Source organism: Micropterus dolomieu, linkage group LG02, assembly GCF_021292245.1.
Source record: "Micropterus dolomieu isolate WLL.071019.BEF.003 ecotype Adirondacks linkage group LG02, ASM2129224v1, whole genome shotgun sequence".
NCBI lineage: Eukaryota > Metazoa > Chordata > Actinopteri > Centrarchiformes > Centrarchidae > Micropterus > Micropterus dolomieu.
The window spans coordinates 25,250,765-25,264,950 of record NC_060151.1 but is presented as its reverse complement, the minus strand read 5'-3'; the positions used below and the strand labels follow the sequence as shown (position 1 = coordinate 25,264,950).

The 14,186-nt window shown below is 41.3% G+C and overlaps 1 protein-coding gene across 2 annotated transcripts in view; it reads left to right on the top strand.

Moving 5' to 3' along the window:
• The first annotated feature begins 1,764 nt into the window (after positions 1 to 1,764).
• Positions 1,765 to 14,186, top strand: part of asic2 (acid-sensing (proton-gated) ion channel 2) — a 363,461-nt gene continuing 351,039 nt past the window's right edge. Inside the window, exons 1-2 of one of the 2 annotated variants that reach the window (XM_046035432.1) lie at positions 1,765 to 2,038; positions 7,442 to 8,062. In XM_046035432.1, the coding sequence (XP_045891388.1) occupies positions 7,490 to 8,062 (573 nt within the window). In that variant the 5' untranslated portion in view covers positions 1,765 to 2,038; positions 7,442 to 7,489. Of the gene's footprint in view, positions 2,039 to 6,678; positions 6,810 to 7,441; positions 8,063 to 14,186 lie in introns of those variants that run through there. The other variant, XM_046035440.1, reaches the window with a different exon arrangement.

The following is a 14,186-nucleotide window of genomic DNA, read 5'->3' as shown; positions in this document are numbered from 1 at the left end:
AGTCAGATAAAATTGCCAAAGCATAATGCCTTATTTTAAACTCTGGAGACTGTTAAATCCCTGTAAAACTATGCTCATTACCTCGGTGGAAAAAGGGGAGATTTGCTTAATTAAGTTGTTAAGAAACCAGCAAACCCTGCAGCTGTCTGAGACACAGCAAATTTCACTTGGGGGGGGGGGGGGGACTCTGTGATCGACTGACAGTGTGTGTGGGTGCAGGCTTTGTGTGTGTGTGTGTGTGTGTAAATGAGTGTGTCCTTGACAGCAAAATTAAAATGAAATACTTCTCAGTTGTTTTTTACTTTTAATTTGAGCTTCTGCGTTGTTACAAATGGTGACGGGCAGACACCCCAAGATGCACATTAAATTTAGCCATGCTGTGGATAAGAATACTGACAATAGAGGCTACTTTTAGATTCATAATGAACAATCATTGAATTTATTTCTGTATTGTTAGCCCTAGATTTACAAATTTATTTGGTGGTGGTGTGATATTCCCGATTACAAAAACTGACTGATCTTATTGGGAAAGTTGGGGAAATGTGACATATTTGTTTGTAACGGGTATCTTTGTGCCTCTCATATAACAATGTTTTGACGTTACTTTTTCTTACTGATAGATAATTACAAGCCAGAGAGTGAAATGCCATATATCCCTGCTCATTATACATCATCACCATAATTCAGTTTCATTGCTTTATTGGTTTATTTATCTCCACACACACATAGCGAGGGAGGCCGAGGGCTAGTGAGTGTCAAGACCACTGTCCAGGATGAAATGACAAAGATCCAGGAGTACATCAGGAAGATGGCCCCCAAAGATGAAGGGCTTAGTGAATACCTCAGGCAGCAGAAACCCGAACGTTAGGACAAGGAAGACGAAGAACCTTCATGGAGAGACAAGCCGCTGCACGGCATGCACCACAGACAAATAGAAGAAGTGGCTGATATCAGGAAATCCTACCAGTGGCTGGAAAAGGCTGGACTAAAGGACAGCACAGAAGCACAAGAACTCACTCAGTACAAGATCAATAGATGCTGGGGTCTACCACACAAGGCAGGACCCCAGGTGCAGACTGTGCAAGGATGACCCTGAGACAGTACAGCACATAACAGCAGGGTGTAAGATGCAGGCAGGAAGTGCATACGTGGAACGCCATAACCAGACAGCTGTCATAGTGTGCAGGAACATCTGCCATGAGTATGGGCTGGAAGTCCCAAGGTCAAAATGGAAGACACCTCCTAATGTAGTTGAGAATGACCGAGCTAAGATCCTGTGGTACTTCAAGTTCCAGACTGACAAACTCTTGGCTAACCAACCAGACATTGTGTTGATCAACAATCAGCAGAAGAAGGCTGCAGTGATAGATGTTGCAATCCCAAGCGACATAAACATCAAGAAGAAGGAACACGAGAAGCTTGAGAAATACCAAGGGCTGAAAGGAGCTAGAAAAGATGTGGAGAGTAAAAGCAACAGTGGTGCAGTGGTAAGCGGAGCACTGGGGGCTGTGACCCCCAAACTGGGAGAGTGGCTACAGCAGATTCCAGGTAAAACATCAGAGGTCTCTGTCCAGAAGAGTGCAGTCCTAGGAACAGCTAAGATACTGCGCACATCCCTCAAACTCCCAGGCCTCTGGTAGAGGACTTGAGGATGACACACCCTGCAAGGGGTGAGAGGGGGATTTATTTTTATTTTTTATATATATTTTTTTATTTTATTTATTTATTTTAAATTTGCTATTATTACTGACTTTTTTTTCTTGCATCAAACAACAAAGCAAAAACAATGCGTCACTTCCAGCGGCCATCTTTTGATTGGTTTACCTGTTTGGGAATTTCACTTACAGCCGACAGATACAAGCTCATAAAAGTAGGTCTGTATTTTGTTCAGCGCCTCTTTAAGAGTTATTTCCAGTGCACCGGTAAACAAACATAATGGTACTGTGGCTAAAGGATTAATTTATTTGGATGAGGATGAGAAGGAGGATTAAAACAACGAGCCTTTCGGCCGCAGAACCGAGATGTCCAGCAGCAACAGGTGAGCTAATGGTTACAAAACAAACACTTGACTTCTTAGGCCAAAGCATAAAGGAACTTTTACCCTTAACAACATATTGTAATAACTATAAAATTCCTTTTCCTTTTTCCAATTTGTAAAATACAGGACAGGAAGTGTAACTTAGGCCTATTTGACCCACTTAGTATTAGGTATTAATGTGCTAACGCTTAGCTAGCTATCTGAAAACTTAGCATACAGGTAAGGTGGTGATCAACTAATAGTAAGGTTAAAGCTTGGTGGAAGAATTAACCTCATGTTTAATAACTGACAATAACATAGGTGTCATTTATTTGTTGTGAGCTTGCAACAAGGACAAGGTTTATTTACGCAATAAGAAAACATGCAATGCAGTTTAAATTTAGAAGAAACAAATGTGCATTGTCCCAAAAAAGTCATGAATTGGAACAAAAAATGTCTCCAGAATGCAGGAAACTAAGTATTTAATGCTCATAATCTTATATTTCAGCATTGATTATTTCTTCAAAATATCTTTTTTTTTGTGATCGTGACCCCGATATTGTGCATCCTCACACCACTAATCTCACCACTTTTCAACAGAGAGTGACCCCCTGGCCAATAATTATTATTACAATCATACAATTATTTGCTTTTGATTACTACTGTTAAATCTAGTGTAGGGAGAAGTATTCAGGTCCTTTAACGGTACTTCAGTTAAGTAATACCACACTGAATACTAACAAGGAAGAGTTCTGCATTCATTAGAAACCTTTCTTAAGTATGTGACTATTATTATTAGCAAAATATACTTAGAATATCAAATGTATACTCATGGAGGTACTCATGCAGTGTTTTATTGTTATATATGATGTTTGGATTAATATCACTGCTGCATTAATGTGTATGTTTTATTTTACTTTACTATTATTTATATACTGGTAGTTTAATCGACAGCAAAGGCTCATAATCTATAAGGTCATATGTTTGTTGTGTAGAAGTATAAAGTTGCATGAAATGGAAATACTCATATAATGTATCTCAAATTTGTACAGTAATTGAGTAAATTTACTTTTTTACTTTCCACCACTGTTTAACTTTGAATTCAGTTAACTTGTTAGTATTATTTTTAGCCAGTTTACATGTTAGAAATTAATGGCAGATGATGTAACATGACTTAATTAAACTCCTCAAACTTAGATAATGATAGGTTTTTATCTTGGCGCTGTGAAGACATATTTATATGGCAGTCTAATTCCACGCAGCCCATTTCTTTTTAATCACTTAATTAGAGATGTACAGTCTGCTAATTTTAGAAAATGAGCTTCACAGCTGAGTGCATGTTGAGATTTTAACCAAAAATGAATCTGAATTTTTAAAATGAGTTGTGAGTTGTCCACCTTTACAGACCGACTGTTGGTTGACAATTAGTAAATTATTGATTCCTGAATTGAGTCTCTATGAACCTTGAGTGCTTAATGTCAGGTTTCTGTTGTGACACTGCCTGCTTGTTGCTTTGTTAGAAATCTCAGATTAATGACTCTGTAATTGGCATGTTGGTGTTTGGTGCAGCTGTAATATATGCATGTAGTGTGATTTCAGTGTTGCTGATTGATGGTTTTAATCCGCATGACCTTTTGTTTGAACATAATCATAGTTAATCTCAATTTGATACAGCAAACAATGTGTGCAGAGTGGCTGTCATTGTAATTCAGCTCTGGATCCTGTCAGTGCACGCCTGACCCACTGATTGATTTGTTCAAATAACTTTTACTGTCACTTTCTCCATATACCCCAATAGGCTTGACCTTATCACAGATTTGTTGTGTCAGGGTCTTTGTTGGTAAATAAGTACAAAAATTTCAGTAGCAAAATGCTAAAGATCAAGTTTGGAAAAGGCATTTTTTTATTGGAATTCAATTTCTTTATTGGTTTTACAAACTTTTTTTGTTGTAAAGATTAATCATTGGATCATTAATCCCTGCTCTGATGGCATGTGGTAGCTTGTTCCACCATCGTGATGTCATAGATGAGAACAGCCGGGACTGAGATTGCTTTGTGTGTAGGGATGGCAGAGCCAGGCGGCGTTTGTTGGAGGAGCGCAGTGGCCAAGAAGGGACTTAAACTTGTATTATGGAGTTTAGGTAGATGGGTGCAGACCATAGATTGTATATAAGAAGTGGACGTAGACATCGGGACGTCACCCGTTGGTTTGTGGACTGCCGTCATGAAGCCTCAAGTTTGGCCGATAGGTCGCCGCCATGTTGAGTTTTTGCAACCAGCAGCACCGGACGTGACTATATTTGGACGACACGGTGGAGCTAACGGCCGTGTGCGGAGCTAGCTAGCTTGCTTAGGTGCATCTGTAATTGACCCTTCCCCAAGGGCCACTGTTTATTCCTGCATTCCCTGGAGAAATATTGTCTAATTTTTGGAAAAGACAATCTCAAACAGAAGAAAACAGTTTTGCAGTTGCATTGTGCATTTTATGGTTGTATTCGGGCTGTCAAACTGATGTGAAATACATAATGATAGAAGCTAAAGCCTACCGATCACAGAGTAAAAGTGAATCACCATATTCAGTAGTAAGTTAGCTAGGCTTAGCTAACTAACTTTACATTAGGAACAATCCACAGCCTACTTTTTTCTGGATTTGTTTTAGGTTTTGGAAAGAGAATAAATCATACTTTTCCTTTCAACCTCTCTGTTCCTGGGGTGCTATTACAATTACCCAAGAGTTGGAATCAATGGAGTGCAGCCATGAAAGTGTCGGACCTCAGTTAGAGCAAGACCTATACTGCGCTGTGATTGGTCAGCTGCGTGTTCTAGGTGTGGCTTGGCGAAGGGTCAATTCACATTTACTGTCATTTTAACCGGCATGCTAATTTTGTCTAGCGACCAACAGTCTTAAAACTAAATGTACTCACCAGAGAAAGTGAACAGCCACTCCTAATAATAAGCTTTTTCAACGGCGCTGGTTAAATTTACACAGTGCTGAGGGTACAAGTCACTCTAGCCTAGAATCATAGATAATCCCGCTCTGAAGCATACTCTGCTTTATGGTCTATTTTCCTCTAAATGGGATCATAATTTACTACTATGTTATATTGAAGAAGACATTAAACTAGCGACTGAGACCATAAACTCATTAGGAAAGTGTTTACTGAGGTAATAAATCAGCTGAGAAATGGCATCATTTTACCATTATTTCTAATGGTGCCGGACTTCTTTTTGCAACCAGAAGAGTCGCCCCTTGCTGGCCGTTTGATAGAATGGACGTCCACATTGGCTTCGCGTCTCAGACCGGAGGCTTCCCGCTTGCTGCAGACCCAGTAGTCACTTTGTATGGAAGCATTAGTGCATTTATAATTATCAATTATATGTCAAATAATTTTTTCTTTCAAGTTTAAAGGCGGATTTTTGCATTTTGCTGTCCTTTTTCCTCAACAAAATAAATATCTTAATAGAAAAAAGTGCTGATTTGTTTGTGATTCAAAACATTTATTAGTATATTGAAATAATTTTTGTTATCATTTTATCACCCCGCCCAATGTCATATATACAGGTATACATACATGTTCTATATTATGTTAAGCTCTCAAATACAAGTGTTGTTATCAGCCCAAAATGTATTGTGGGCTAAGTGTTTAGTTTTGTTTCTCTTTCTGCCATAATCCAGTTTATCAAGCTTTTAGCTTTTCTTTCACCTGAAAGAGATGAAGTGAAATACTGATTTATTGTCAAATATCATCTTAGCAACCTTCCTATTTACATTCAGTCTGAGTACACATTGAAGATGTGTTTTTTATTTTAACCACCTTTTAACACTCTTACACCCTTCTTTTATTTTCCTCTCACTTCCTTCCTTCTCCTGTTGCCTCGTATCTCTTCACATTCTTCACAGTCTTCTCAGTCTTCTCTCTACCTTGATCGAAACACTGCTACCCACAAAGATAAAATGCCTCAAATGACCGACATAAGATCACAATTTCTTTTTTTATTACACGTGACAAACACACTCAGTACTTATTATTCCCTTTACATCTCTATCCCTCTCCTGTGCATGTTATGTGTCTGAATTACTTTCCTCTATGTGACATTCTTGTGCACTGTGACCACACTTGTTCGTTTTAGCTTTTTTTAGTTTTCTTCTTGCTTTTGTCCTCATGCCTCCCTTCAACCTACACCCCCCTCCGCCTTTACTCCTCCATCTCCACTTCTGCTCCACTTACCATGACATACACCCCCCTCTCCGACCAAGCAGCCACCACTGTTTATCCCCTCTACTATCTGCCTCTCCGACAGCCTCCCGTTTTGCATCCATCCATCACTCTGTTTGTGGTGACGAGATGTGGAAATATGAAATGCTGAGAGACAAATGAGAGCGAAGGTGGCAGTGTTAGAGGAGAAGGGGGGAGGAAACATATTCAATAAGAGACTTTGCTGTGGAGAGCGTCGTCTTCCCTCCTCTCTCTCTCTTACCCCCTCCTCCCTGCCTCCCTGCCTCCCTCCCTCCATCTCTGTGTGAGCATGTGTGTTGGTGTGTGCGCCTCCCGTCTCTCCCAGCTCCGCTGTTGTTCGCCGCCGCCACAGATGAGCTGGGAAGAGGAGGGAAAGCGGATGTATCTGGCCAGAGGAAAACGGGAGGAGTTTGGACTGGCGTGTGAGACTAACCGGCGGCTCTGATCATCAACGGCTCTCCCTCTCTCTCTCACTTGCTTGCTCTCTCTCTCTCTCTCTCAGACTCACACACTTGCGCCGGCTGGATGTCTTCTCGCTAGGCTGAACGAGAGAGGTGCTTAGGCTTGTCATTAGTTGGGGACACGGGAGATCCTGAGAAGCCTAGACGTGTGTTTGTGTATGTCAGCCTGCGTGCACACTCATGCATGAGAGTTATTGCGCGTGTGTGTGTGTTTTTGAATGGAGATGAGTCGGGACGTTAAATACACAGAGGCAGCTTTGATTGGCTTGCGTTTTAAGTGACTCTTTCTCACCTCTTGCTCCGGGTGTCACAGAGGGCTTACCTCTGCGATTTTTGTAAATGAAATCGTGCAGTCACAGAGGGTTGACAGAGGATGGGGGGGGCAGTTTGGGATTTGGGTGTGTGGGTGTGTTAGGGGTGTAATAGGAGCCACAGGCAGGCTGGCAGCCACACTAACTCTCAGCTAAAGGGAGTCATTGAGAGTGGAGGTAGAGAGGAAAGGGATGTCTTGAGGGAGCATCTTTCTCCTCTCTCTCTTCTCTCCATAGTACTTTTTTGGGAGTAGTTATTTGGGTTCTGGATATCTTAGCCTCCTGATGTATACTTCCTCTTTGTCAGTTGTTGCTCTCTTTCTCTCTCCTGCTCCTCTCTTGCTTTATCAATATGCTCAATATTATTATAGGCTGTGAATAAAAGTATTTGACATTCCCTCTCTGTCTGTGCAGGTGTGAGTGCACCAGGGGCTCCCTGGCTGAGGGGCTGGAGGGCTGATCATGGATCTGAAGGAGACCTGTGGCAGTCAGGGGAGCCAAGAGAGCTCCAGCCTGCACCCCACCTCCTGGCAGGCCTTTGCTCACACCAGCACGCTGCATGGCCTGCGCTTCATCTTCCCTTATGGTCAGCCCAGCGTGCGCCGCTTGCTCTGGGCTGCGGCTCTGCTGGCCTGCCTTGGACTGTTAGCCCTGGAGAGCGCCGAGCGCCTGGCTTATTTCCTTTCCTACCCTCATGTGACCAGCCTGGACGCCGTGGTATCGAGCAGCCTGGTCTTCCCAGCTGTGACCATTTGTAACCTCAACGCCTACCGCTTCAGCCACCTCACGCGCAATGATCTGTACCATGCTGGAGAGCTGCTGGCCCTGCTGGATGTGCACCTGACAATCCCCCAGCCGCACCTGGCCGAGCCTGACGTGCTGGCTTTTCTGCAGGAAAAAGCCAACTTCACTGCCTACAGGCCCAAAGCGTTCAGCATGAAGGAGTTCATCGAGAGGGTCGGCCACGACCTCAAAGAGATGATGCTGTACTGCCGCTACCAAGGCCAGGAGTGCAGCCACAGAGACTTCAAAACCGTGAGTGCACTCATGTCTTCTTTTAAATGTCAGCTCTTGTCTGGGATCAGTTTGGGTCAGAGACATTCTGCAGCCTCCTAGCTCTTAGAGGACTCTGCTTGTGAGGTGTTCGGGTTGCATGTTCTGAGACTTGTAAGTTTCCAGAGATGGATGATTTCTTTTTTTTTCTGCCAGTAAAATGACTTGATGTATGCTGATAGCTGTTCTTTTCCTCCCACGCTGCTACGCTGGGAGTCTCCTGCTGGGTTTTCTCCTTGGGACTTTCATGTTTTGCTGCACAGGTTGACTCTCAAGCTTTGTTCTGCAAATATACTCTCTGTTGTTGCCTTGTTGTTGTCCTCAGCCTTCACATAATACCATTGTGCTTACTGGCACATACAGTACATTACTGCAACAGGTACAATATTTTAATCACTGAAAGAAATTGTTTTGTCTTGTGCCATAGTGAATTGTAAATTCCTCCAAATCCCTCTGCCACTTTATTTATTTTTCCATCTCAGGAGTTTTCATCCAAAGGATGTTTGGGTACCTGCTGGATTGTCTGAAAGAGCAGAAATACACAGCAAAAATGTACCATTATTTGTAAGTTTGCTTGAATTTGGATTACTACTGAGTGTAGCAGCATGTTGTGTCAATACTGTGCTTGTAAAACCTGAGGATATAGACACGAACTGTGTGTATTATGTTGGTCAAATGCAGTTTTATTTTGTTGCACTGGTAAAACTAAAATGCTGAAGTTAAGGCCTTCATGTTTCAACAAATACTCTTACTTTTTGGCAGATCAAAGCGAAGCAAAGTTCTGGCACAAGTTGGTTTTGACACTGAAACACTATTCTGAACACCCACTTGTTGCATACGTACTCCGTCAGACTGATTGTTAATTAAGTCCATCAGTGAGTAGGTGAAGAGTACACTGCACACAGTATGCTTTGCAAATGCTAGAAAAAAAGATTATTGAAGCTTTAGTACCGCAACCTAGTTTCTCTGTCTGTATTCTCTTCAATGACAAACAGGAAAGTGTGACCATATCAGAGTGTATGCATGGTTTACTTCACTACCACAAATCCTTAACATTTCTGCAGACTATTTTAAATGCATGCTGTGCACTTTTAGAGTTTGGATATATTTATTCTGCTGTTCTTTTGTTAAAGACTGTTGGCAGACTCTTGAGGTGTTTAATGCATCACACTGAACACTAAGTCTGCATTAGTTTTGTTGGTGTTGCACTATTATTATATATTATTGCCTGGTAATGCACTTCAAGTGCAGATTGATATAGATTTTGTGTTACGTCATAAAGTAGCCATGACTGGGTTGGGGTTCTTGTCAAATCTTTTATTGAATCTAATCAGTTTGTTTTACAACATTTACAAGTAACAAACATTGTAGACAACTAAAACTCAAAGATAAGAGACAACAGAAACACCGTACTTTTTAGTAAAAACTTAAACTTGGTTCACAACCTGAAGCCCCACCTGACAATGAAATGAGCAGAACCAAGTTAATAAGCTAAAACTATCTGGATGATATGCCGAAAACTCTTAACTGGAAGATTTCTATTCTTGAAATTGACAGGCGTGATTAATTAGATGGTTACAGAGTGATTTTCTTTTAGGGATGCACTGATCCGATATGCAGTAGTAAAAAATGTTGTGTTTCTGCTATCAGTTACATTCATTCAGTCACAGCAAAAGCCTAGGTCTCACCTTATGTAAAAATCATCTCAAGGAGTTCCATGTGGTGACATACTGATTTTAAATTTGGTGAATTAGAGCATGGTATTGGATCACTACTCTGTATTGGCAGTTGCCAATTAGTATTGGGAGAGAAAGCATCTTTCTCTCACAATCAACACAGTCTTTGAGTACAGACTCCAGCTTGGACAGACCACATTAACCGGACGGCAGTTGCTGATTCTTTTTCAATCGACTAATCATTTTAACTCCAGTGTCAGAGCTTAATGAATCCAGGTAGGGCAGGGATTTCACGGAGGCCATGACGGCCGTGCCTGCTGTGCTTCGTCAGTTTGGCCTTGGTCCACAGTTTCCTTGATGCTCCGCCCGCGCTGCCCCAGCTGATTTTGCCAATTTCTCCTCTGCATCTTTCCTTTCAAAAGCCCACGGTTTTTAGACACTAGTCTCTTCTGTTGAGATTCTGAAATATTATTAGGCAACATGAAATGGAACGCTGCGTACATAGTGGGTTTAGTGGGCAAGGGTTGGGTTTGACTGGCTATTTAGCTATATTGGGCTATATTTTGTTAAACCGTCCAAACACAGGCTGGATGGGGTGGGAGTTTGATGCTATACAGCAAACTTTGAAATGATGAACTCATTGTTATTCATGAATGGGTATGATTGTGGACAAGGTAGTTCTTAGCAACATTAACACATTAGAGACTAATCACAGTGAGACCATTTTTTGTGCACAAGGATTTAATAAAAGAAAACAAAAATGAAACTAGTGAATTAGTGTTATAGTAGTGGTAAGCAAAATAGTATACTATACCATAAATTAACAATATTTGTTTTATTTAATGTTATAATATTATACTAATACACATATTTATACTACTTACATATCCAGGGTGTGGATAGTGCAACTCCAGTGGACAGATGTAGATTAAGCAAGAGCCAAGATGCGTTTGTGCCAATATGTGCTTCTTAAGCCTTCTCCAAAGAGCAACACTTGTTCTATTTTACTAAAGTTATTGTTATAAATATTGTTCATTAATTTTGTTTGCATAAAGTGTGCAGTGGGTTGTGTGAGTGGTGCTGCTGTATCGTGTATCTGTTCCATATTCTACAAGCTGTAATGCGCCTGTCACGTTAGAGTTTCCTGTTATGAGTGTTTTCACGCATCACTGTAATGAGTGTTCACAGTTTTTAAAAAGCTGTCCATGTTTTAAAAGCTATTTTCAATGTGTCAAATTTTTTAAAAGATTTGTAAACATTTTAAGGCCCATGCTGAGTGTCCAGATACTAGGGTCTTAACTTCCATAGTCCTCCACAGGTTTTCACATTAGAATTTCAGAGAAGGAGAAGGAGAAGGGGGGCATGTGGGCACACAAACTCTCATGCAGTATAAATATGTATCTATGACTGACCTTCTGTCAGCACCCCAAACTGTGACTTACTTCCAGCATCCCTGATGAATGGTTATGATTATTGACAAACATTAACAAATCTGGCAACTCCAAAGGCCAAGTGGCCTTGCTCCTAAAATTCCACCTGACTATATATTTAAAGTTTGTGCGCAGATTGCAGCTGATGATCTGTAATAATAAGATGTTCTTTGTATTTGTCGTCACTCAAGACTGACCCGTGATGCGTGCACAACGCAAACGGAGCTAACTGCCTCTGGGATCTGATCTGCTTTGATGAGCTCTTCATTTGCGGAGACAAGACCCTGTTGTCATTAACAGAGCAAATCAGCAGCATTATTGCTCCTCAGCTGTGTGTAATCTAAGACGATAAAGTTTCCAGGTCTGTGTCTGTTCCTGTTGGATTGATATCTTCATGTTTTTATCCTGAGATGCTCAATGCAGAGACGCTAATTGGAAAAACAGCAATGGTGGATCACATGTCGGCTGTAGTGATTTTCTGCTCATGCATTCAGACGGATGCTTCCCCTGGAGCTCAGATTCATATTGCAACGAGCTGCAGCAAAGCTACGAGTGAGAAGTTCCCTTCTCGCGTCTGCCAGGAGAACTTCCTGAATTTCTAAATTTCATTCTGTTGAAACTTAAGGGAGTTCATGCAAAGCTAGCTTGGTTCTGTCAGTGCCTTATCAGGCAGCTCATTGAGTCTCTATTTGACTCCCCTTAGTAACCGTCTTGCATGTTGTGTGACACGCCTTTGACCCCAAGCTGGGTTCAACTATAATCATGTTGACAGAGAGGCTACTAGAAGGCACTGTCATCCTATTTGCCCTCTGCCTGTTGCTGCTGCTGAGCTCCTCCTGGCTTCTCCTCACTCCTCTCTGTCGACTCACTCTGTCTCTTCCCTCTCTGTCACTGCAGCGACACACCTTCATATCGCTGGTGCCTTCTGAGAGGGAAAAAAAACAAAACAAACACACCAAAAATAGAAAGAAAACACATGCATTAGTGCATACAGACACATGCATTCAGACAAACACACACAGCCAAGCCAAAATATAGACATAAATGAATGAGTACACACAGAGAGGGACAACATTATCATGACACTCAAGGGACCCGAGTCAGCGTTTAACTGACATTGTGACGAATGACCGTAGGGAGGATTGTGGGGACATGGGAGTCAGTGTAATGTGACTGATGGAACTGGAGCAGAGCGCTGTACAAAAGGGAAACGGCATCAGTGCGCACATTCCCACGTATACGCGTGTATCATGTATAGTATCTTGTTAATTTATGTTCATATGTGAGCACGTCTGCAACCCATCTGACATGATTCTTCCTAAATGAGCACTGCCAAAAAGGAGGGCACATCTCAAGCCAAATGCAGCATCCTCCCATTCAAGCAGAGCTGGTGAACAATACAAAAGCCTGCTTTCACCCTGTTTAGAGATTATTTCAATCCAGCTTCTCTGCAGGGATGCTGAGAAACTGGATTGGAGCTGTACTGGTCAGAGTACAGCTCCAATCCCAGTTAGTAAGGTGTGACTGTGGAGCGGTGAGAAATCAGTGGTGCTGAAGGGAACAATCCAGAAAATCCAATTTTGTCTTTCTCTTGAATCATATCATGATATGATCCATGATCCATGATCAGTATCATTTTACCTTATCCTAATTATCTAAACCAATTGTCATTAAAAAACTGAGTTAGTGATGTTTTTCAACTGTAAAATGTCCAGTTGAAAAACTTAAATATTGAAACCCAATGGATCCTTATGAAAAATGATTGTTATTATCGGTCGGGATGCATTTATGGTTTTGTGTTACATTCTTAACACTTTTCTCTGATTAATCGTTTTGTAATGTTTTGATATTACTGCTGATATGACCGCCTCAATTTAAGAAATATAGCGTTTCTACTAAACCCTATTATCTTTTTTTCTTTTTTTTTTCTTTTTTTCATTTAACAGAAGAAGCCAAACTTCTCAAATGGCAAATTTTGTCTAAACACAAGCAGTCACACAAAGACTACTTAAAAAAAATTTGCTAAAATCATGATTTAAATCAGGAACTATCTGATCAAAGAAGATTACGGATCGCACCAGGCATACAGTGTTTTAGATACTTTCTGTTTCTGTGACATTTTGGTCAGTACAAAATAAGTGTTCCCCAGCCCTACATTTATAATATTAATATAATCATGACACATAGGTTTCGAAAAAATATAATTTGTCAGGGTTTTTCCAACAGTGTTTAATAGTGGTGGTGGGCCACCTTGCCTTAAATAAATACCACCTCTGTTAAAATCATAGAAAATGTAAACACTTTGAAAGTGCAAAAGCCAAATGTGATAAACACTGACTGTGTCTATAGTTGTTCATCTACAGTGCGCGGGGGGATAGCGTCTTATGTGCATGTGTTCACTCGCACAGACTTCACTCGGTTAAAAACTTGGTAGCCTATGACATTACAAGTCGCGGTTTATATTTTACTAGCATGGACCAGTTAAAGCAGCAGTGAACACACAGGGGGCAGATGTTGCTTTCGGTTGTTTGATAGGCTGCTTCATTAACAAGCCCACAAGCGACTCACCTGCTGCCGTGATAACAGATCGCGGGTGTTATAATACGGAAAAAAGACGAGTTTTGTGTCTTTTAGGCGACTTTATAAAACGTACTGCTAATGGAGAAAGTGGAGTAGACAGGCGAGGGGGGACAGAGAGAGGCGGGGCAAGCCGGTGTGTTTACCTGAGGTGTAGGCCTCGTGCGTCTGAGTGTGAGCAGAAGAGAATTCCAAGGAAGATGCGAAGCATATTTAAAATTTATAATAATAATGTTCGTAGAGATTAAAACCTGCTTTCACATGGCATTATTATGTGAAAAATGTAGATTTTTTTTTTTAGCCGGGGGTGGTGTTTTACAGTCAGGATGCCTGCTCAACCATCGACCATCTGTCAGCCATCGCTGATCGTCTATCGGCCCAACCCTAATCTACAGTATCTAAACAGAGCATGAGATGTGTCAG